Genomic DNA, 21340 nt, shown 5'->3' with positions numbered 1-21340 from the left:
TTCTCCCGCGCGGGTCTGCAGGTGTCTCGTGTCGTCATTCTCCCCGTCTCTCTCTCTCTCTCCCCCCCCGTCTCTCTCCCGCGCGGGTCTGCAGGTGTCTCGTGTCTCTCCCCCCGTCATTCTCCCGCGCGGGTCTGCAGGTGTCTCGTGTCGTCATTCTCCCCGTCTCTCTCTCTCTCTCTCTCCCCCCCCCCCCCGTCTCTCTCCCGCGCGGGTCTGCAGGTGTCTCGTGTCTCTCCCCCCGTCATTCTCCCGCGCGGGTCTGCAGGTGTCTCGTGTCTCTGTCTCCCTAGTGCGTCTCCTCCCTCTCTCTCTCTCCCCCCGTCATTCTCCCGCACGGGTCTGCAGGTGTCTCGTGTCTCTGTCTCCCTAGTGCGTCTCCTCTCTCTCTCTCTCTCTCTCTCTCTCTCTCTCCCCCCCCGTCATTCTCCCGCACGGGTCTGCAGGTGTCTCGTGTCTCTGTCTCCCTAGTGCGTCCCTTCTCTCTCTCTCTCTCTCCCCCCCCCCCCGTCATTCTCCCGCGCGGGTCTGCAGGTGTCTCGTGTCTCTGTCTCCCCTCCTCTCGGTTCCTCTCTGTCCTGTCCAGTAAAATGGAGAAACTGGCCTCCAGGAGCAGCGGGTTCCTGGTGCCTTTGCCGCGCCCCAGAGGTGGCCCTGGTGGCAGAGCCAGGGAGAGGGGCCCTGCCGACTCCTGCGAAGCGCCCAGTGGAGCCCGGCCCCCCCAGCCCGCGTCTCCGGCCCAGGAAGGTCCCCTGTTGTTAAAATTTCTGAGGCTCTTGCCGGGCCGGCTAGCTTCACGGTGGTGAACAGAGACGCGGAGACAACGGCTGGGCAGGGAAGCTGTATTTCTTTATTCAGGAACAACGATTCATAAACTAAGACAAACTAATCACCAAACAGAACTCTGCTGTCTCTTTGCGGCGGCGCAAGCACTCTCTCTTACTCTCGAACTCAGGAACTCTCCAACTATGGAACTCTGGAACTCTCTTACTGGGGAACCCTCTGAAACTCTGGCACTCTCGAACTCAGGAACCCTCTTTCTTACTCTCGAACTCAGAAACTCTCGCACCCTCGCACTCTCGAACTCCGGAACTCAGGAACTCTGTCACTGGGGAACTCAGGAACTCTCGGACTCCGGAACCCTCTCCCAGGGTCCCTTGGGGCGGGGCCAAGCAGGCCCGCGAAATTAACAGGACTCATCCAATTCTCTTGGAGGGGGAGGGCTAGAACAAGCCAATGTAAAGCATACGACAGTCCCCGACACCCCAAACCAGCTTCCTGAGACGTTGAGGCTTTTCTGCTCCTCTTCCCGGCGCCCCGGAGCTGAGCCGCACGCCTGCACCCGCAGCCTGGCCACCAGCCTTGGCAGCCGCCCCCCCTTCCAAGAAAGGCGCCCGGGCTGGGGAGGGTTCACCAGCTAGAGTGCAGGCCCTGCGGGTGCCGGGCACCAGTTCACGGCTGGACCGCCTGGGGGCGCCCTAGACGGGCAGGGCTCTCGGTCCCCACAAGGAAGCTTTCCGAGGCCAGTGTCCCCACGTGGCGGCCAGGGGTCGGTCAGGAGGCCCAGACAGGCCGGGGTGCCCCAGGGCCGCTGTACCTCATTAGCAGGTGACTCGGCTGCTGGAGGGCACATACCCTGCCACGTGTGAGGACCTGGGTTCGAGCCCCTCACCGCCACATGGGAACACTAGGCACGGGGGAAGCTTCCTGAGTGACGGGGCGGTGCTGTGGTGTCTGCCTCTCCCCCATCTAAAGGACCCTGCAGGCGCAGTGGAGACCCGCCGGGCTGGGGAGACGGCACGGTGGTTCTGTAAAGAGACTCTTGCCCGAGGCTCCGAGGCCCCAGGTTCGATCCCTGGCACCATCATCAGCCAGAGCTGAGCAGGGCGCTGCTAGAACCTGCTTCATACCTGGCGCAGCAGAGGGCAGGAGAGGCCCAGAGAGCGAGCGGGAGAGAGAGACGACCGGGGACTCATGGCTGAGCCGGAAGCAGTATCTCTTTATTGATGAGCGGGGATGCGGTTCAACAGTCTTAATCTCTTCTAACCACAACACGACTTTTACCTGCATCTCTCCTGAGGCGGAAGAGTCAGGAACAAGGAAGTACGTAGGACAGGGGCGGGGAGAAGGGAAAAGCGGGACCGGTGAGGATTAAGCCAAGTCCCGGAGGCAGGGCGTGCTTAGTCAACAGTCGTTACGTAATAGAATATACATCGTAAGTAATACAAGCGAACCTAATGTGATGCTCAAAACAGAAGGTCTTAGAAGCAGACCAACAGGGGCCGGCGCTGACCACCCAGCTCCTAGGCCACAGGGCCCCCAGAGAGTTGGGGCAGAGCCTGGAGCTGAGACTCCCCGGCTGCCAGGAAGGACGGGCTCGAGCGCCCCGGCCCTGCACCCCGTGTTGGCTGGCGTGGGCTCCTGGAGGGCGGTGGCGGGGAGCTCTGCCCGGGCAGGCTGGCACGGCCCCACCCGTCGGGGCTGCTGCCCTTGCCGCTGGAGGAGGCGGTGGGGCCAGAACCGCCCTCCGGAAGCTCCTGACTCGCCTCCCTGGAGTCCGTCTCCGGCCCCACCCTGGATGCCCAGAGAGATGGAGAGGGGAGGGGAGACAGAGACCCCTGCGGCTACCCCAGCGCCGGGAAGCCTGTCCTGCAGGGTGCCAGCACAAGGGGAACTGAGCTCACCAGCTGACACCACCCAGCTCCTGCTATTTTTAATAATAATAAAAAAAAAATCACGAGTGATAAAAGGATGGAGAGGGGTGGGGATTGAACTCGGGACGTGGTACCCGAGAGTCCCTGGCCTCATCTGCTGGCCTCGCTCCCAGCTCTGTCTTTTACAGGAGGGGGGCTGGGCTCGGGAGTGGGCGCCGCCCAGCAGGCACCTGGCAGGTGGAGCCCGGGTCCTGGAGGCTCCTCCCTGCCGCTTCCGGCTCCGCTGGGTCGCAGCTGCCCCCCCCCCCCCATGGCCCTGTCCCCGCAGGTGGCTCTCCATGAGGACATTGGCCCCCCATTCCGGTGACCCCGACTCTAGAGAGACAGGAGAGCCCACAGGCCCCCCTCCCCACCATCTGGTGGGTGCTGACTGTGGTCCTCCATGTGGTGCCGGGGGCTCGAACCCAGGGCCCTGTGTGATGAGGGCGAGGCCGTGGCAGCCCAGCTTCCGGCATTTCCACGAAAAAGCGGCTTGTAGTCGGGCAGGCGGCAGCTTGTCTGTGAGCTGTGCCCACACACGGGGCCGGGGGCGGCTCCTGAACTCTCCCAGGGAGGGTAGGGAATCAGTCTTCCCACAGCAGAGCGTCCCGTGCTTTGGGAAGGGGCACAGCCCCCCACCCCCCTCCTGTGACGCCGGGCGGCCACTGCCCGGGAGGGTCTTTCTCCCCACGCGACCGAGTCTCACTCTCCCCCTTCCCCTTCACCCTTGCTTCTTCCAGGAAGACCACCCTGCTTCCTTCTTGCCCCAGGTTCCCCACCCTGGGCTCTGTCACGGGCCATTTGGGCGTCCCCAGGGCCCAGGCCGAGTGTCCCCTGGCAGGCCTGGAGGCTCCGGCTCTGCCACCCCCTCGGACCCGGACCGGCTGGGCACGGGCTGGGGTGGCGGCTCCCAGGAGAGGGCGTGAGAATCTGGCAGGCGGCGGCCCCGGGGCAGCGCCCACGTGGTGGGAGGGCCGAGTGGGCTGTGCGGCTGCCACAGGTGCCCAGGGCTGGGGAGGAGCCCGGCGCGGCCACGTCCCAATCCTGGTGTCCCGCTGGGGGTGGACGCTGCGCCCTGCGGCTCTGAGTCTGCGGAGAGGGCCTGGCAGGGCTGGTCTTACAGACACAACTCTCACGGGGAACGGATGAATGAAAGGACCCTGCAGCAGAGGGAAAGCAACCCTGGCACCACCTGGCAGACCCCACAGTACCTGAGGCAGCTCTGTTGCTGTGTCCTGTCTCCCTGAGTGACTGCACCAGAGCACTGAGACCAGGCAGTGGCTCGCTCAATTAACACACAAGTTGCCATGTACAAGGACTAGTATGTGGTGATGTGTACACTTAGCCTCCTGCGCCACCGCCCAGCCCCACCACTTCTTTTTAAAATACGTTTATGGGGGACCAGGTGGCACACCTGGCTGAGTGCACAGGGCACAAGGACCTGGGTTCGAGCCTCCAGTCCCCACCTGCAGGGCGAAAGCTTCAGGAGTGGTGAAGCAGGGCTGCAGGTGTCTCTCTGTCTCCCCCACCTCAGTTTCTCTCTGTCTCTTCAATAAGAGAGGAAGAAAAGTTTTTAAAAATACATTTATGGGAGTCGGGCGGTAGCACAGCTGGTTAAAACGCACGTGGCGCAAAGCGCAAGGACCCGAGTAAGGATCCCGGTTCGAGCCCCCGGTTCCCCACCTGCAGGGGAGTCGCTTCACAGGCGGTGAAGCAGGTCTGCAGGTGTCTGTCTTCCTCTCCCCCTCTCTGTCTTCCCCTCCTCTCTCCATTTCTCTCTGTCCTATCCAACAACAATGACAACAATAATAACTACAACAATAAAAAAAGGGAAAATAAATATAAAAAAATAAAATATATATTTCTTTAAAAAATACATTTATGAGTGGTGGGTGTACAGCATAATGGTTCTGCAAAGAGACTTTCCTGCCTGAGGCTCTCAAGTCCCAGGTTCAGTCCCCCACACTGCCATAAGCCAGAGCTGAGCAGTGCTCTGGTTAAAGAAAAAATAAATAATAATAAATAAATATATACACACACACATTTATGAGGAGGGGAGAGAGGTGTCAGCTCTCTCTGGCTTATGCCAAGCCAGGGGTTGAACTTGCACCCCGGGGCTCTGCCAGACCCCTGAGGCTGGGACTCGACTCGGGCAGCTGGGTGCAGGGGCGTAGGGGTGAGCTCAGCCTTCCCTGCCCGCCGCCCTCCTCTCAAAAGCCTTTTGTTGTGAAACCCCCAGCTCACAGACGGGGCGTCCCCCCCCCAGGGCCCACGCCAGCTGCCCCCAGCCCTGGCTCCCAGGCCGGCCGGTTCTCACTGCTGCCTTCTCTCTCCTTTCTCCATTCTTCCTTTCCACCCGTCTTCCCTTCCTTTCTTTTGATTTATTTACTGAGGGTTGGGGGCTGGTACACTTGGTTGAGCGTGGAAACTACCAGATACAAGAACCTGGGTTCGAGCCCCTGGTTGAAGCAGGTCTGCAGGGGTCTCAGTCTCTCTTCCCCCCCTCCTTTTTAAATTTTTAAGAATATTTTCTTTGCTTGAGAGAGAAGAGAGCCAGAAGTTGAGAGGGAGAGAGACAGAGGCCCCAGCAGTCCTGCCTCACCACTCGCAAAGCTTCCCCCCCCCCCGCCCCCGCAGATGTGGACCGGGGCCTCAAACCCGGGTCCTTGAACGTTGTGGCATGTGTTCGTAACCAGGTGTGTCACCGCTGGCCCCTCTCCCTCCCCCTCTATCTCCTCTCAATGTTTCTCTGTCCTGTCAAATAAAAGAGGAAAAAAAACAGCCACTGGAGCTGTGGATTTACAGTGTTAGCGCCAAGCCCCACGATAACCCTGGAGACGATAAAAAACAAGTAGATTAATTTACTTACTAACACAAGAGGGAGGGAGGGAGGCCCCAGGGCCAGGCTGGTGGGCGAGCGGGTGAGCTCGGGGCCTGCTGCTGCTTCACCTCCAGACGCCCTCCCTCCTTTCCCCTTTCCTTCCTCCTGTCCTTCCTTCCTTCCTTCCTGTCCGTCCCTCCCTCCCTTCCTTCCTGAGCCTGAGCCTTGTGCATGACTGATTTCACTCATCCCAGGCTCCCTTTTTTTTGTTTACTAAGAGGGAGACAGGGAGATGTCTGGGCCTCCGGTAGCCGGACAGACGCTCCGGCCTCTCCCTTCACTAAGCAGCCTCCTCCGAAGATGTTCACTGAGCCCTGGGGGAGCACAGTGGGTAGAGTGGGGGACTCCCAGGCCAGAGGTCTTGAGTTCAGTACCCAGCATTGCATCTGCTTCTGTCTCTCTCCCTCCCTCCCTCCCACTCTCCCCACCCCCCCCCCCCTTTATTTTTGTTTTTGCCTCCGGGGTTGTCGCTGGAGCTCAGCGCCGGCACTACAAGTCCACTGCCCGGAGGCCTTTTCCCCATTTTGTTGGACGGGACCGAGAAATTGAAAGGAGAGTGGGAGATAGGGAGAGAGACAGACAGAGACACCTGCAGCCCCGCTTCACCCCTTGGGAAGCTTTTCCCCCCTGCAGGTGGAGAGCCGGGGGCTCGAACCCAGACCCTCGTGCTTATCTGTGCTTCACCGGGCGTGGCCCCGCACCCCACCCCGCTCCTTGAGAAGCGTCGCCTGGAGGAGCGTCGCCAGCCGGACAGGCCGCGGCCCTTGGCTCTCAGAGCTGGACGTGTCGCCCAGGGTCAGCTGGCCTGACTTCTCCCCTGAAGCTGGTTTCCTGCAGGGGTGGGGGCACCCTCCGCCTCCCCTCTTCACCCGGGGGCCCCTCCCCAGGCCACGCTGGCCACGGGTCTGAGCATCGGGGGCAGAAATCGGAATTTCCCGGCTCTCAGAGCTCTTGCCAAAGCAGAAGTGCACAGCTTGGCCTCACACCCCGGCCTGAGGCAGACAGCAGGAAGTCGTCCTCGTCCTCGTCCTTGTCCCCTCCCCCCCCACCCTACCCCCCCACCCCCGGGAGTTAGGCCCGGCCGGCTAGTGTGTGGCACCACGGCCCAGCGGCCTTCCTGGCCTGTCCTTTCAGAGAGAGAGAACGGCACTGAGGCTTCCTCCAGTGCAGAGGGGCCCGGACTTGAACCTGGGCTGCTCGCAGGGCGAAGCTGGCACTGCCCAGGGCAGCTGTCTCCCGGGCTGCTGCTTCTCCCGTTTGGAGAACCACTGGGAACACAGGCGCGGGGAGGGGGCGGTCTCCCTGGTGAGCACACATGATGGCGTTTTCTCCCCTTCCTCCCTCCTTCCCTTTCTCTCTCCCTCCCTCCCTCCCTCCCTCCCTCCCTTCACCACCAGGGTTAGAATCAGTGCCAGCACTAGGAATCCACCACTCGGAGTGGCCATTGTTTTTCTGTCTTATTTAACAGGGTAGAGAGAAACTGAGTGGTAAGGGACAGATAGGGGGACAGACAGAGGCCACGTGCTGGTGCACCAGGTTGAATGCATGTGTCACAGCGCACAAGGACCCAGGTTCGAGCCCCCTGGTCCCCACCTGCAGGGGGGAAGCTTCAGGAGCGGTGAAGCAGGGCTGCAGGTGTCTCCCTGTCTTTCTTCCTCTCAAACTTGGCCGCTCAGTTCTGAGGCCGCCTCCTCCACGAAGCCCCCTGGGCCCGACCTGTGGTGCCTGCAGGAGAGCTGCCCCTCCTCCCTTTGCAGGCGGAGTGGACACTTCACAGGGTGGACTTGGCAATGCCTGTTTCTCCCCCCCTCCAATGCTGTGTGCCCCCCCAAACCTAGCCCTGCCCAGCTCACAGGGCGCCCCGAGTGCTCCTGGGCTGAACTGGCGCTGTGCCCACTGGGTGACACAGCCAACTTCCTGGGAGCCAGGACGGAGCCCCCCCCCCCCACACACACACACCTCACCAGCCGGTTCGGCAAGTGTGTCTGGGAACCAGCCCTGGGGGGTGATTGCGTTAAAGGTGTGTTTCGTGGTCTCCGTCTGCACGGCACCATCAGGGCTGAGCACACACAGGTGCTTTGGAAAGCTCCAGAGAGGGTAAATAAACAAATGAAAGCAAGGACGTGGGGGGGGGGTCCATTTGCAGAATCCCCACCCCATCCAGGTTCTTGATAAGTTCTCCTTACATCTCCTTTTTTTTTTTTTTAAAGGTTGTTTTTAAATAATTTAGGTTGGAGGTTAGATAGCATAAGGGTTCTGCAAAGAGACTCTCATGCCTGAGGCTCCAAAGCCCCAGGTTCAAGCCCCCCACCACCATAAGCCAGAGCTGAACAGTGCTCTGGTAAAATATATGTATGACAGAGACAGCCAGAAGTTGCGAAGGGAAGGGGAGATGGAGAGAGACAGAGACACCTGCAGTCCTGCTCCACCACTCCTGAAGCTTTCTGCCTGCAGGTGGGGACCGGGGACTCGAACCCTGGTCCTGGCACTGTAATGTGTGCTCAACCAGGTGCACCACCACTGGGCCCCTTTACATACGCTTTTAAAAGTCTCTTTTTAAAATTTTATTAGCGACTTAATACTGATCCACTCAACTATGAGAAAGAGGCATGCTTCCTCATCCCTCCCACCGGCACAGTCCGGGAGGGTCCCCAACTCCCGCCAGCATTTCTCCTTTGAAGTCCTGAAGGGAGGGAGTCGGGCGGTGGCGCAGCGGGTTAAGAGCAGGGACCGGCATGAGGATCCCGGTTCGAGCCCCCGGCTCCCCACCTGCAGGGGAGTCGTTTCCCAGGTGGTGAAGCAGGTCTGCAGGTGTCTGTCTTTCTCTCCCCCCCTCTCTGTCTTCCCCTCCTCTCTCCATGTCTCTCTGTCCTATCCAGCAACAACGGCAACAATAACAACAACAACAATAACCACAATAATGTTAAACAACAAGGGCAACAAAAGGGAAAAATAAAGATTAAAAAAAAGTCTTGAACGAGTGGCCCGGGAGGTGGTGCAATGAATAAAGTATTGGATTTTCAAGCGTGAGGTCCTGAGTTCAATCCCCGGCAGCACATGTGCCAGAGTGACGTCTGGTTCTTTTTCTCGCCTCCTATCATTCTTTATGAATATTAACAAAATCTTAATTAAAAACATCTTGAATGAACTAAAGTTTGTGTGGCTCCTGTCTGGGTGCTGGCCGCCCTCCCCCTGCCCGAGGTCCCCCACCCTGCGTGTGTGCCGCCATTTCTTTCCTTTTTTTTTTTTTTTTTAAATGTTTATTTCCTTTTGTTGCCCTTGTTTTATTGTTGTGGTTCTTGATGTCGTCGTTGTTGGATAGGACAGAGAGAAGTGGAGAGAAGAGGGGAAGACAGAGAGGGGGAGAGAAAGACAGACACCTGCAGACCTGCTTCACCGCCCGCGAAGCGACGCCCCTGCAGGTGGGGAGCCGGGGGCTCGAACCGGGATCCTCACGCCGGTCCCTGCGCTTCGCGCCACCTGCGCTGAACCCGCTGTCCGTTATTTATTTGTCGGATAGAGACAGCCAGGAGTCAAGAGGAAGGGGTAACAGAGAGAGACGGAGACACCTGCAGCCCTGCTTCACCGCTCCTGAAGCCTCCCCCGCAGGTGGGGAGCGGGGGCTCGAACCCCGGGCCTGCGACACTGCGCCATGCGCTCCGCCAGGTGCGCCCCGCGGGTCTTTCTCTCTTCCGCAGCTCGTGCGTGTGTGCTGCGGGGAGGCCGCTGCTGCTGCTCTGCATCTCGGGGAGGGCGCAGAGCGGACAGGCCCCTGAGCTGCCCGGCCACCGCGCAGGTGACCCGCCGCAGGGCGCGCCGACGCGGGGCGGGGGAGGGCTGCGCCGGGCCCAAGGCGGTGCGGACAGACAGACAGACAGACGCCCGGCCGGCTGGGGTCCCCGCGGCGGCTGCAGGGGCGGGGGGGGGCGCCCGCGGGCGGCAGGTGCTTCCCGGGCGGGACCCGGAGCCGGAGCCGGAGCCCGAGCGGCTGCAGGTGCCCGAGGGGCGTGGTCTCACCGCGGGGCGTGGCCTCACCGCAGGGGCGTGGTCTCACAGCAGGGGCGTGGCCTCACCGCGGGGGCGTGGTCTCACCGCAGGGGCGTGACCTCACCGCGGGGGCGTGGTCTCGCCTCAGGGGCGTGGCCGCCCCGAGGAGGCGGGGCGGTGGGCGGGGCCCGGAGGGGCACCTCCCTCGGGCTCGACCGATCGGCGCCCGGGCGGCTCTGCGCGTGCGCACTGGACCCGCGCATCACTCCCCCGCGTCCTCCTCGGGGGCGGGGCGGGGCGCGGCGCCGGGCGCTGACGTCTCCACGACGCGCCGACGTCGGGCACGTTGACGCCGGCGACGCGCCGCCGGGCCCGCTCCTCCGCGCTCCGCCAGTGTCCGGCCGCGGGCGGGCCGGCCTTCGTGACTGGGGGCGGCGGGCCCGGGGCCGCGGGGCGGGGCGGGACGGGGCGGGGCGGGCGGGCTGCCTGGTGGGGCCCGGAGTCAGCCGCCTCCCGCCGCGGGCAAGGTGAGGAGCGGGCCGGGGCGCGGGCGGGACCGGGGGGCGGCGGTCCGGGGCCGGGGGGCGACCCCGGGGGTCAGGGGGCGGCGGGCGGAGGGGCGCTCCTCTAGCGCTCGGGGCCGCCGCCGCCTCCCCCCGTCCGCCGGCTGCACTCTGGCCCCTGCCCTCTGCCCCCTGCCCCCTGCCCCCTGCCCTCTGCCCTCCGCCCTCCGCCCTCCACCTGACCCCGCCGACCGGACCGCCCGGGGCCGCCGGCTCTCCGGGGCCCTGGTTCTCGCCGCTCCGGCCCGGGCCGGGTCTCCCGCGGCCCCTGGCGCGGCTGGGGTCGTCGCGGGCTCCCTGACCCCCGACCCCTGACCCCCGACCTCGGGGGCGGCCTGCGTGCGCTGGCGGCGGGTCTCCCGCAGCCTGTCCGGGGCACCCGGCGTAGGTGGGAGCTGGGCGGGGGGCCGGGGGTCCGCGCGGGGTCGGGGGTCGGAGGTCGGGGTCGGAGGTCACCCCGCCGCCCGCCCGCCCGCCCGCCCGCAGATGATGTGCGAGGTGATGCCCACCATCAGCGAGGCCGAGGGTCCCGCGGGCGGCGGCGGCGGCGGCGGCGGCGGCGGCCGGGGCTCGGGGTCCCCCCCGCAGGACGCGGACTCGCACCTGGAGCAGCTGATGGTGTCGATGCTGGAGGAGCGCGAGCGGCTGCTGGACACGCTGCGGGACACGCAGGACGCGCTGGCGCTGGCGCAGGGCCGGGCGCAGGAGCTGGGCCGCGAGCGCGACTCTCTGCAGCGCCAGCTCAGCACCGCGCTGCCGCAGGTGGGCCGGGCCGGGCCGGGCGGGGACGGGACGGGGACGGGGGACAGGGACGGGGGCGACTCTCTGCAGCGCCAGCTCAGCACCGCGCTGCCGCAGGTGGGCCGGGCCGGGCCGGGCGGGGACGGGACGGGGCACGGGGACGGGACGGGGGACAGGACGGGGACGGTACGGGGACGGGGGACAGGGACGGGGGCGACTCTCTGCAGCGCCAGCTCAGCACCGCTCTGCCGCAGGTGGGCCGGGCGGGCGGGGACGGGACGGGGGACGGGGACGGGACGGGGGACAGGACGGGGACAGTACGGGGACGGGGGACAGGGACGGGGGCGACTCTCTGCAGCGCCAGCTCAGCACCGTGCTGCCGCAGGTGGGCCGGGCGGGCGGGGACGGGACGGGGGACGGGGACATGGGACGGGACGGGGGACAGGACGGGGACGGGGACGGGGGACAGGGACGGGGACAGGACGGGGACGGGACAGGGGCGACTCTCTGCAGCGCCAGCTCAGCACCGCGCTGCCGCAGGTGGGCCGGGCCGGGCCGGGCGGGGACGGGACGGGGGACAGGACGGGGACGGTTCGGGGACGGGGGACAGGGACGGGGGCGACTCTCTGCAGCGCCAGCTCAGCACCGCGCTGCCGCAGGTGGGCCGGGCCGGGCCGGGCGGGGACGGGGACATGGGACGGGACGGGGGACAGGACGGGGACGGGGGACAGGGACGGGGACGGGACGGGGGCGACTCTCTGCAGCGCCAGCTCAGCACCGCGCTGCCGCAGGTGGGCCGGGCGGGCGGGGACGGGACGGGGGACGGGGACGGGACGGGGGACAGGACGGGGACGGTTCGGGGACGGGGGACAGGGACGGGGGCGACTCTCTGCAGCGCCAGCTCAGCACCGCGCTGCCGCAGGTGGGCCGGGCCGGGCCGGGCGGGGACGGGACGGGGGACAGGACGGGGACGGTTCGGGGACGGGGGACAGGGACGGGGGCGACTCTCTGCAGCGCCAGCTCAGCACCGCTCTGCCGCAGGTGGGCCGGGCGGGCGGGGACGGGACGGGGGACGGGGACGGGACGGGGGACAGGACGGGGACGGTACGGGGACGGGGGACAGGGACGGGGGCCACTCTCTGCAGCGCCAGCTCAGCACCGTGCTGCCGCAGGTGGGCCGGGCGGGCGGGGACGGGACGGGGGACGGGGACATGGGACGGGGACGGGGACATGGGACGGGACGGGGGACAGGACGGGGACGGGGACGGGGGACAGGGACGGGGACAGGACGGGGACGGGACAGGGGCGACTCTCTGCAGCGCCAGCTCAGCACCGCGCTGCCGCAGGTGGGCTGGGGACGGGGACGGGGTGACACTCCCAGCAGCGCCAGCTCAGCCCCGCAGTGTCAGGTGGGCTGGGACAGGGATGGGCGGGGGGAGCACGGCCGTCCGTCGGTGCGATGCGTCCGGGGGAGGCAGGCGGGCAGCTGGCAGGACTTGGTGCGTGAGGGCCCAGCGCCCACAGCGCGCACAGACGGCACTGCGGGGCCGCTCGCTCCCGCCACAGGCAGGTGACAGGAGGAGAGACTGAGGCACGCGCGCCCTAGCCACGACGTGACCCTTCCTGGTTTTCTCTGCACAAAACACACCGAGGCTCCCGACAACCACACGCGCCGAAGACTCGGGGCGGGACGCAAATCAGCAGCGGGGCGCACGCTGGCCCGTCCAAGGCCCCGGGTTCAGTGCCGCCCGCGGCCTCCAGAGAGGGAGGGAGAGGGACTCCCGCGATTTATTTATTTGAATGAGCTCTGGGGACGGTGGAGCTGGGGATTGATCCCCCGGACCCCCGGGCAGGAGAGTCGTGCAGACCCGCTGCCCACGGCTGCCCCGCCCCGCACGGTCCACACTGGGGGCTCCCTCACAGGGGTCCCCGGCACCCAGGGGCCCCGAGGTCTCTGCGCCCCCAGAGCTCCCGGCCGAATGCCCCTCATGCACCTGCTGCTCCGGTTCCGGGGGGGGGGCTGGCGCTGCGTTGCCCCCCAGGGTGTGGACTGTGCCGGGGCGGGGGGTCCGTCTGTCCACTCACCTGTGCTCACTCGCACCCTAGAATTGCCGGACCGGCCACTTGACGGGGGTGGGGGAAGCTGCCTTCTTGGCGTGGGTGCCCCCCTCTCTTTCTAGGATGGTGAAAGCCTGGGCGGGGCGGGGCAGGGGGTGCCGAGCGCTGGGGGCTCCTAGCTGAATCCAGCCGGGACTCTGAGGTCCCCTATGGGCCCCCCAATGCCCCCGGTTCACAGGCCGGTCTCGGGGTCTCGGGTTCCTCCTGCGCCTCCCGGTCCCCGCGCCCCCGCGCCTGCAGCCTGGGGGGTCTCACCGCCCGCCACTTGCAGGAGTTCGCGGCGCTGACCAAGGAGCTGAGCGTGTGCCGGGAGCAGCTGCTGGAGCGCGAGGAGGAGATCGCCGAGCTGAAGGCTGAGCGCAGCAACACCAGGGTGAGCGCCGGCTCGGGGCCTCGGGGCACCAGCAGAGGCCAGGCCACGCGGCCGCCCGTCTGCCCCATCCGTCCGTCCATCCCCATCCGTCCGTCCGTCCTTCCTGCAGCTGCTGCTGGAGCACCTGGAGTGCCTGGTGTCCCGCCACGAGCGCTCCCTGCGGATGACGGTGGTCAAGCGGCAGACGCAGTCGCCCGCGGGCGTGTCGAGCGAGGTGGAGGTGCTGAAGGCGCTCAAGTCACTGTTCGAGCACCACAAGGCCCTGGACGAGAAGGTGCGGGTGCCGCCCGGGGGGCCCCCGCGCTCCTGCCCCTCCCCCCCACCCTGACCCCGCGGCGGCCCCTCCCCAACCCCCAGCCGCTCCTCCCCTGGTTTCCCACAGGTCAGGTGGGCGGGCGGAGGGCGGGAGAGGTGTGGGGCCCGGGCGGATGGACGGACACCGGACAGACAGGCCTGCGCGCTCACACCTCAGCAGCCTCCGTTTGCAGGTGAGGGAGCGGCTGCGCGTAGCCCTGGAGAGGTGCAGCCTGCTGGAGGAGGAGCTGGGGGCCACCCACAAGGAGGTGAGCTGGGGCCCCGGGTCTGAGCCTGCAGCACCCCACCTTGATCCCCGTCGTGTCACCTGTGGGCGGCGGCCGCGGGGAAGCCAGACTCTCACAGGCGCAGAGATCCCGGTGGCGGGAGTCACCATCGCCTCAGTGCTCGGGGACAGGCTGGGCCGTGGGTTCTCAGCTCAGAGTCTGCTGGGCCCTCGTGTGCGGGTCCCGTCCCGGACGAGTCAGGCCTACCTGACTGTCCGCTTCTTCCTCGGCTCCGCGTCCAGCTGATGGTCCTCAAAGAGCAGAATAACCAGAAAAAGCCTCCGACGGACGGGCCGCTGGACGCAGGCCACGAGCACACCGGCACGCCTGCCCCAGACGGAAAGGCAAGTGGCCGGCCCCCACCCAGGGCCCTGTCCCGCAGCCCCCGGCCCCATCGCCCCATGCCTGGTCTCCCCCACCTCCCACCCCCAGGTTCCCGGCCCCCAGGCCCTCGCTCAGCGACGGGACCTCACGCTCTGTCCCCCGCAGAGGGCCTCCGACGGCTCCCTCGGTCGCGAGGAGGACCTGGCCAAGGTCCTGGAGCTGCAGGAGGTCATCGACGGGCAGGTGCGGGAGCAGAGCCAGATGAAGGAGCGCCTGGCCGTCCTGTCCGGCCGCGTGGCCGAGCTGGAGGAGGACCTGGACACCGCCAGGAAAGACCTCATCAGGTCTGAGGACGCCAACACCAGGCTGCAGCGGGACGTGCGGGAGGTGAGGGGACGTGCGGGACATGGGGGAGGGGACGTGGGGCCGAGGGGAGAGGGAGGGGATGTGGGGGACGTGGGGGAGGGGAGGCCACACCAGACACTCAGCACTAACTGCTCAGTCTCTTCCCCTTCATTCTTTCTCTCCTCCCCTTTTCCCCCGTAGTTCACTTACTCGCTATCAGATACGGACAGAGACTGAGTGGGGAGGGTGAGCTAGAGGGGGGAGAGACAGAGGCACCCGCAGCTGCGGCGGGGGCTTGAACCTGGGGCTGAGCCGTCAGCTGACAGCCGGCTCCTCCCAGGCCGTGGCCCAGAAGGAGGACATGGAGGAGAGGATCACCACCCTGGAGAAGCGCTACCTGGCCGCACAGCGCGAGGCCACCTCTGTGCACGACGCCAACGACAAGCTGGAGAGCGAGATCGCCAACAGAGATGCGGAGCTGCGGCAGGTGGGGCCGCCTGTCAGCGCCGCGGGGGGAGGCTGGGCGGGCGGGCGGGCGGCCTTGCGGGGTTCGAGCTCACTCCCCCCCGGGCGACCCGAGTTCAGAGGGAGCCAGCCCGGGCTCCCCTGGTGTCGTGGAGACTTGCGTGTGGTGCCAGGGCCCAGGCCGGCTGGGGACGGGCGCCGGGAGCGACGGCCGAGACCCTGGAGACCCTGGAGCGTCACGGTGTCCCCACCTGCCGGCTAGTCACTCGCTCCATTCAGCCCGCGGGCCCGCACCCCTAGGCTCTCCGTTCCGTCTTCACCGAACGGCAGCCTGTGTCGCCTTCTGGCTCCCGTTGGCCCCGGGGCCCGGGGCTGAGCGTGAGAATCCAGAGGCCTGTCATGGGCGGCCTCGCCGCTCCCCTCCCTCAGCACTGCCGGACACCTAAGAGTCCGTCGGGAGGGTTGACTTGGCCTCGGCAGAGTGAGGCGAGTGTGCGTGCCGAGCCGGTTCCTTTCTGCTTCCGAGCTGCTCAGCTCTGGCCGCTGCTGGCGCCGCTGGGGATCGAACCCGGGCCTCTGCGTCAGACCCACGTGCAGCCTCCCCCGCCTCTGCGCTAAGGGTGGAGAGGGCCGTGTGCCCTGTGCCGAGTTCTCCGGGGCTCCCAGAGGGCCGGGCGAGCTGCGGGAGGTGCCGCTCAGAGCCCAGCGCCTGCTCAGCTCTGGCCGCGCTGCTGGGGATTGAACCTGGGACTCAGGGCCCCAGGCACAGAGCGCTGTTTGCAAAACCGTCCTGCCGGCTGCCTGCCCTGAGGCGAGAGAGAGCCGCCTGTCGCTCACGTGGGGACAGCTGGGGTTCATGGGGACAGTTGGGGTTCGGCGCGGCTCTCGTCACCCGTGATCTCACTGGTCCTGAGCCGCAGCCTTGCTGGGGTGGGAGACGGGGAGCGGCGCCGTATTGCGCTGGGCCACTGCGGGGTCTCTGTCCCCCCGAGTTCTGGCCAGCCCTGTCCAGTAAGCAAGCAGAGCTCAAAACAGACCCGGACGGGGAGCACGGCTGCAGTGCAGGGCGCTTCTTCCCACCAGCAGCTGCCACGGCTCCCGCCACGTGCTCGGGGCGCCTCCCAGCCTCGCAGCCGCTGATGGCACCGCATCGCGGGTCTCCCGAGCTCCGCTTGGCCCGGGGAGGGCATGGGGAGGGCAGGGAGGGCAGGGGGGCAGGGAGGGCAGGGGGCCAGGGAGGGCAGTGGGGGCAGGGAGGGCAGTGGGGGCAGGGAGGGCAGGGGGGCAGGGAGGGTAGGGGGGCAGTGAGGGCAGGGGGGCAGGGAGGCAGTGAGGGCAGGGGGGCAGGGAGGCAGTGAGGGCGCTCGGCACTCTGCCCCGCAGACGGAGGACAGGAACCGGCAGCTGCAGGAGCGGCTGGAGCTGGCGGAGCAGAGGCTGCAGCAGACGCTGCGGAAGGCGGAGACGCTGCCCGAGGTGGAGGCCGAGCTGGCGCAGAGGGTGGCCGCGCTCTCTAAGGTGGGCCCTCTGCGGGGCGGCGCGGGGCGGGCCGGTGCCGGGGGCTGCTCCCTGTCCCCCTCGTGTGGCCTGCGGTGAGCGTCCTCGAGAGCGTCCCCAATACTGTCCCCGTGAGCGTCACGGCTGCTCGTGCGGTCGGTGCCTGAGGCCCTATGTGCTGCGGCAGCGGCGGCCCCGAGAGGACAGTGTTCCCTCTCCGGGGCCGAGCGGACCACAAGCAGTTCAGCTCAGGCTCAGTGTGCTCCAGGACCTGGGCTCGAGTCCCCGCTCCCCACCTGCAGGGGAAAAGCTTCAGGGGCGGTGAAGAAAGTACTGCTGTCGTCCTGTCGCTCTGCCTCTCCTCCCCTCCCCTCCCCACCTCTCTCCCTCCCTCAGTCTCTGTCCCAGCAAACGGCGGGAAAGGGAAAGGGACCGGCCGCCGGCAACAGTGGGCCCCCGTCAGGCCCGGCCGCAGCGCCAGCCCGGGCGGAGTGCCAGCGACCCCACCCCGGGTGGGGTCCACGTAGCAGGAGATGCTGGTCGGCCTGCCCCCGCCGGGTCCGGCCCTCCTGCCCTGCCTTGCCCTGCCCTGCCCTGCCCTGTCCTGTCGTCTGTCCTCAAGGCCCGATCTCTCCTTCCCCGTCGTCTCGTCCCACCGTCCCCAGCCCGGGAGTGGGGGAGCACGCCTCCCCGCGAGCCCGGGCTCAGGCACGACTCGGCTGTCTCGGCAGGCTGAGGAGCGGCACGGCGACACTGAGGAGCAGCTGCGGCAGCTGGAGGCGCAGCTGGAGGAGAAGCACCAGGAGCTGCAACGGGTGCGGCGGGGCGGGCCTGGCGGGGGGACTTCCGGCACCACCTTTGGGTGCACGGGGCTGGGAGCTGAGGGCAGGGCTCCCTGACCTCCCCGAGTGGGGCCTGGGGCTGGGCGGCGCCTCGGTCCCGGAAAGTCGGACGGGCGGCTCGAGGGACAGCCGGGAAGTGGCCTCCGTGGCCGCGGGTCCAGCCGACACCCAGCCTGTGGCCTCGGCTCCCGGAAGCACCTCGTGGCTCCCAGCAGGGCGCACTCACCCCCGGGGGACAGAGCCGAGGACCCGGCTCGGGCGCGTTTCTGCCCCTAGACCCGGGTTAGAGGCTGGCAGGGCCTGTAGGACGTGAGGACACCCGGACGGAATCATGGCTGTCACCTCCCAGCATGCCTTGCTCTTGCTGCCCAGGGGCCCCTGTGCCCAGGAGGGTGGGTTGTGGGCTGCTTGCCCCCACGTGCTGTACCGTGACCCCAGCCACCTCCCTGGGAAGGGGCGCCGGGGACCTCAGGTGACGTAGGGACTCAGAGCCGGGACCTCAGGTGACGTAGGGACTCAGAGCCGGGATCTCAGGTGATGTAGGGACTTCTTCTATCTAGCGTTTGCCCTTCTTCCATAGCCAGTCAACAGCGTCAGGTTGAGCCTGATGTAAAGTTTCGAGACCTCCTTTGAATCTGGAGAGGTGGCAGTCATTGACTATGTGGGTCATCGTCTGTCTGGAGCCGCAGGGGCAGTTCGGGTCGTCTCTGGCTCCCCAGCGATGGAACATAGCGGCGCTCTGGCCATGGCCTGTTCGATAGCGATGGAGGAGGGCCCGATCATAACGTGCTAGGTCAAAGTCGGGTTGACGTAGGGACTCAGAGCCGGGACCTCAGGTGACGTAGGGACTCAGAGCCGGGACCTCAGGTGACGACGTAGGGACTCAGAGCCGGGGACTCCAGTCTGGGACGCGCGTCTCTGGCTTTGAACAGCGTCCATCTCTCCCGAGGAGCCCAGACCCGGTGTGTGTCCACACCACAGGCGGGCAAGTCTCGCGCCAGAGTCTGGGTCGGTGGCCCCTCACGGCCCCTCGTCCTCCCGGGGGTGACGACCCTGCGGCTTCCTAGTGGGCGGGCGGTGAGGCGCGATCTGGGGCCGGGGACAGAGCGGCGGTCACGAGGGAGAGCGGCCCCCGCGCGAGGTCCCGGGCTCCATCCCGAGCGCCGCCATCAGCCGGGCCAGAGCAGGGCTCTGGGGGGACGGGATGCCTGGCCGGTCGCGACCGACTGACCGGCCGTGTCCCGTGTCCCCCCCGCGCAGGCCCGGCAGAGGGAGAAGATGAACGAGGAGCACAACAAGCGGCTGTCGGACACGGTGGACAGGCTGCTGTCCGAGTCCAGCGAGCGGCTGCAGCTGCACCTGAAGGAGAGGATGGCCGCCCTGGAGGACAAGGTGGGCGCGGGCCGCGGGGACGGAGGGGACGGCCGCCCTGGAGGACAAGGTGGGCGCGGGGACGGAGGGGACGGCCGCCCTGGGGTCAAGGTGGCCGCGGGCCGCGGGGACGGAGGGGACGGCCGCCCTGGGGGACAAGGTGGGCGCGGGCCGCGGGGACGGAGGGGACGGCTGCCCTGGGGTCAAGGTGGGCCTGGCTGAGGCTCTGGGGGCAGCTGCGCCCTCGGGCCTCACCTCTGCCAGGTCCCAAGTCCCTCCCACCTTCCCCCTTCCCTGGGCCTTGGGAGAAGCCGAATCCAGTTCCCGGCTCGCTGTCTGGGGATGCTGTGCCTGTGACCAGAGCGGAGGAGTGACCCCAACTCTGGAGGAGGCCTCCCTCCCTCCCTCCCTTCCTCCCTCGAGGGGCCGGACTCCTGGGGCCCCAGGCTGCTGGCTCCAGAGGCTGGTCCCACATGGGCCTTCACAGAGGGCGGCGCTGTGGCCCCAGAGCCCTGGTCAGCCGGGGGCAGGGACGTCTCTGCTGCTCTGGGATTTTCCAGAACTGGAATAAGCCGGTTCAGCGCTCGCGTCTGCAAAGCTGAGAGCCGGAGAGGTCACATCCCTGTGGACGCCTCCTCCGAAGGGGCTGCCGGCCGCCATGATTAAACAGGCCGTCTGAGGACCACCTGTGTCTTTTCCAGAACTCTCTGTTGCGGGAGGTGGAGAACACCAGGCAGCAGCTGGAGGCGACACGGCAGGACAAGGTACCCACGGGGTCCCGGGGGCCAGGCCGGCGGAGAGTCGGGGTGTGAGGGGTCCGGCGCAGCTCCCCGCGGGGCCCTGTGCCCGGAGCCGCCCGGAAGCCAGGCTCCCCCGTGGCCGCCCCGTCTGTGAGGCGAGGCCGGTGCCCCGCTGTGCCGGCGGTGATGGCCGGGCGGACGGCACAGACCTAAGGCTGGTAGTGGCGGTGTTTGCTTACCTGGGCCCTCGGGGGCATCCTCCCGGGCGGGCAGTGAGTGGCCCTGGGCGGCGCTGGGTGGCACGGGCCGGTGTGGCATCGGGTGTGCTCGGTGCCCGAGCCTCCCCGTCCGTCACCCGCTGTCTTGCAGGAGCAGCTTGTGCAGAGCCTCGAAGTCCTGCGGGCTGAGCTGGATCAGATGCGGCTCCGAGGCCCCGAGCTCCACCACGGGTATGAGGCCGGGCCGGGTGGGCGGGGCGGGGCGGGGCGGGGCGTGCTGCTCGGCTCAAGGCTTGTGTGCGGGCTGCTCGGCTCAGTCGGGGCTCCGCGGCCGGCCCCCCTCACTGCTCGACAGCCTCGCTCGCTGGGCCTGCCGTCCGGATCCCTGCTGTGTCAGCAGGCGGCCAGAGTGCGGGACGGGCCAGCCGCCCCCAGACTGGGTGGTGGCCCCGGCCCGGAGGGGCAGCGGTCACTTTAATGACCTCCCGGGGCCTCTGGAGGAGGTGACACGGGCGGGTGCGGGAGCAAGACGCTGACCTCTGCGCATGAAGGGCCCCTCTGTCCCGGGGGTGGGGGGGTGACCTTGCGGCCGGCAGCACAGGGAGCGTCCGAGCTGATGTTCCGGGGCTGTGCCGAGGCCGAGGGCTCCTCATGCTGGGGCGCGGAGGCCTGGGTGTCCCTGCCGGGCGTGGGGAGGGGACACAGCCCCATGTGGGGACCCCGCGGGTGGGCGGCCCGGAGTGACCCTGTGCCGGGGCAGCTCGGGCCGGGAGGGGTGGGAGGCCCCTGGTGCCTGGGCGGGCTGCCCACCCGGAGTTCGATCCCAGAGGGAAGGCAGGGGTCAGGGAGGGCCGACAGCGTCGGGGTGGGGGGGACGTGGGGCGGGGGCAGAGCCCTGGCCACTCCTTTAGGAGAGAAGGAATTGCCCCGTCTCTAATCTGCAGTCTCGTCCTTCAGGATAGATCCTGAGGCGGAAGAGTCAGCTTGGAAGAAGATGTACATAGGATAGGGGGTGCGGAGAAGGGAAAAGCGTGCAAAACAGTGAGGATTAAGCCCATGCCCTGGAGGCAGGGCCGTGCCTAGTTAACAGTGTCATGTAAACAGAATGCAGTATTGAGCAGGGGGGATTAAACCAATGAGACAGAAGGGTCTTAGAAGCAGAATTAGAAGCAGTCCAACAAGGAGTGAGCGTATCAGGGCAGAAACTGGCCGAGAGGGACTCGCCGTGATGTGGGGTGGCTGGGGTCTCGGGTGGCTGCACGGCCGGGGGGGGGGGGGGCTGCTGCGGGGGGACCTGGGGGCCTCCCACCAGCGGCTCGGCGGAGGGCTCGCAGGGCGTCTGCTCCCTGGAGGAGCTGAGCCGCAGGCACCCGGGCCGCCCGCTGCCGGCGGGACTGGAGGGGCTGGGGCTGCGGTCTGCACAATTCCGGGCTTGGGGGGTCCCGTTGCCTCGCGGCCAGAAGGCGGGAGTTCCTTTCCTTTCCTTTTTCTTCTGCTTTTGCCTCCAGGGTCACCACTGGGGCTCGGTGCTCGGTGCTGGTGCTGGCACTGAATTCACTGTTGCTGGCCGCTGTGCTTTTTCATTTTATTCCACAGGACAG

The 21340-nt window shown here is 67.1% G+C and overlaps 1 protein-coding gene across 2 annotated transcripts in view; it reads left to right on the top strand.

The window, feature by feature from the left end:
• The first annotated feature begins 10610 nt into the window (after positions 1–10610).
• Positions 10611–21340, top strand: part of PPFIA1 (PTPRF interacting protein alpha 1) — a 31398-nt gene continuing 20668 nt past the window's right edge. Inside the window, exons 1-12 of one of the 2 annotated variants that reach the window (XM_060184063.1) lie at positions 10611–10886; positions 13255–13356; positions 13466–13630; positions 13845–13919; positions 14180–14281; positions 14427–14648; positions 14947–15093; positions 16455–16589; positions 17300–17383; positions 18671–18802; positions 19483–19545; positions 19891–19970. In XM_060184063.1, coding sequence (XP_060040046.1) covers positions 10611–10886; positions 13255–13356; positions 13466–13630; positions 13845–13919; positions 14180–14281; positions 14427–14648; positions 14947–15093; positions 16455–16589; positions 17300–17383; positions 18671–18802; positions 19483–19545; positions 19891–19970 — 1583 coding nt within the window. Of the gene's footprint in view, positions 10887–13254; positions 13357–13465; positions 13631–13844; positions 13920–14179; positions 14282–14395; positions 14649–14946; positions 15094–16454; positions 16590–17299; positions 17384–18670; positions 18803–19482; positions 19546–19890; positions 19971–21340 lie in introns of those variants that run through there. The other variant, XM_060184062.1, reaches the window with a different exon arrangement.

This window comes from Erinaceus europaeus, unplaced genomic scaffold (genome assembly GCF_950295315.1).
Source record: "Erinaceus europaeus unplaced genomic scaffold, mEriEur2.1 scaffold_298, whole genome shotgun sequence".
Lineage (NCBI taxonomy): Eukaryota > Metazoa > Chordata > Mammalia > Eulipotyphla > Erinaceidae > Erinaceus > Erinaceus europaeus.
This window is presented reverse-complemented; position numbering and strand designations above follow the sequence as displayed.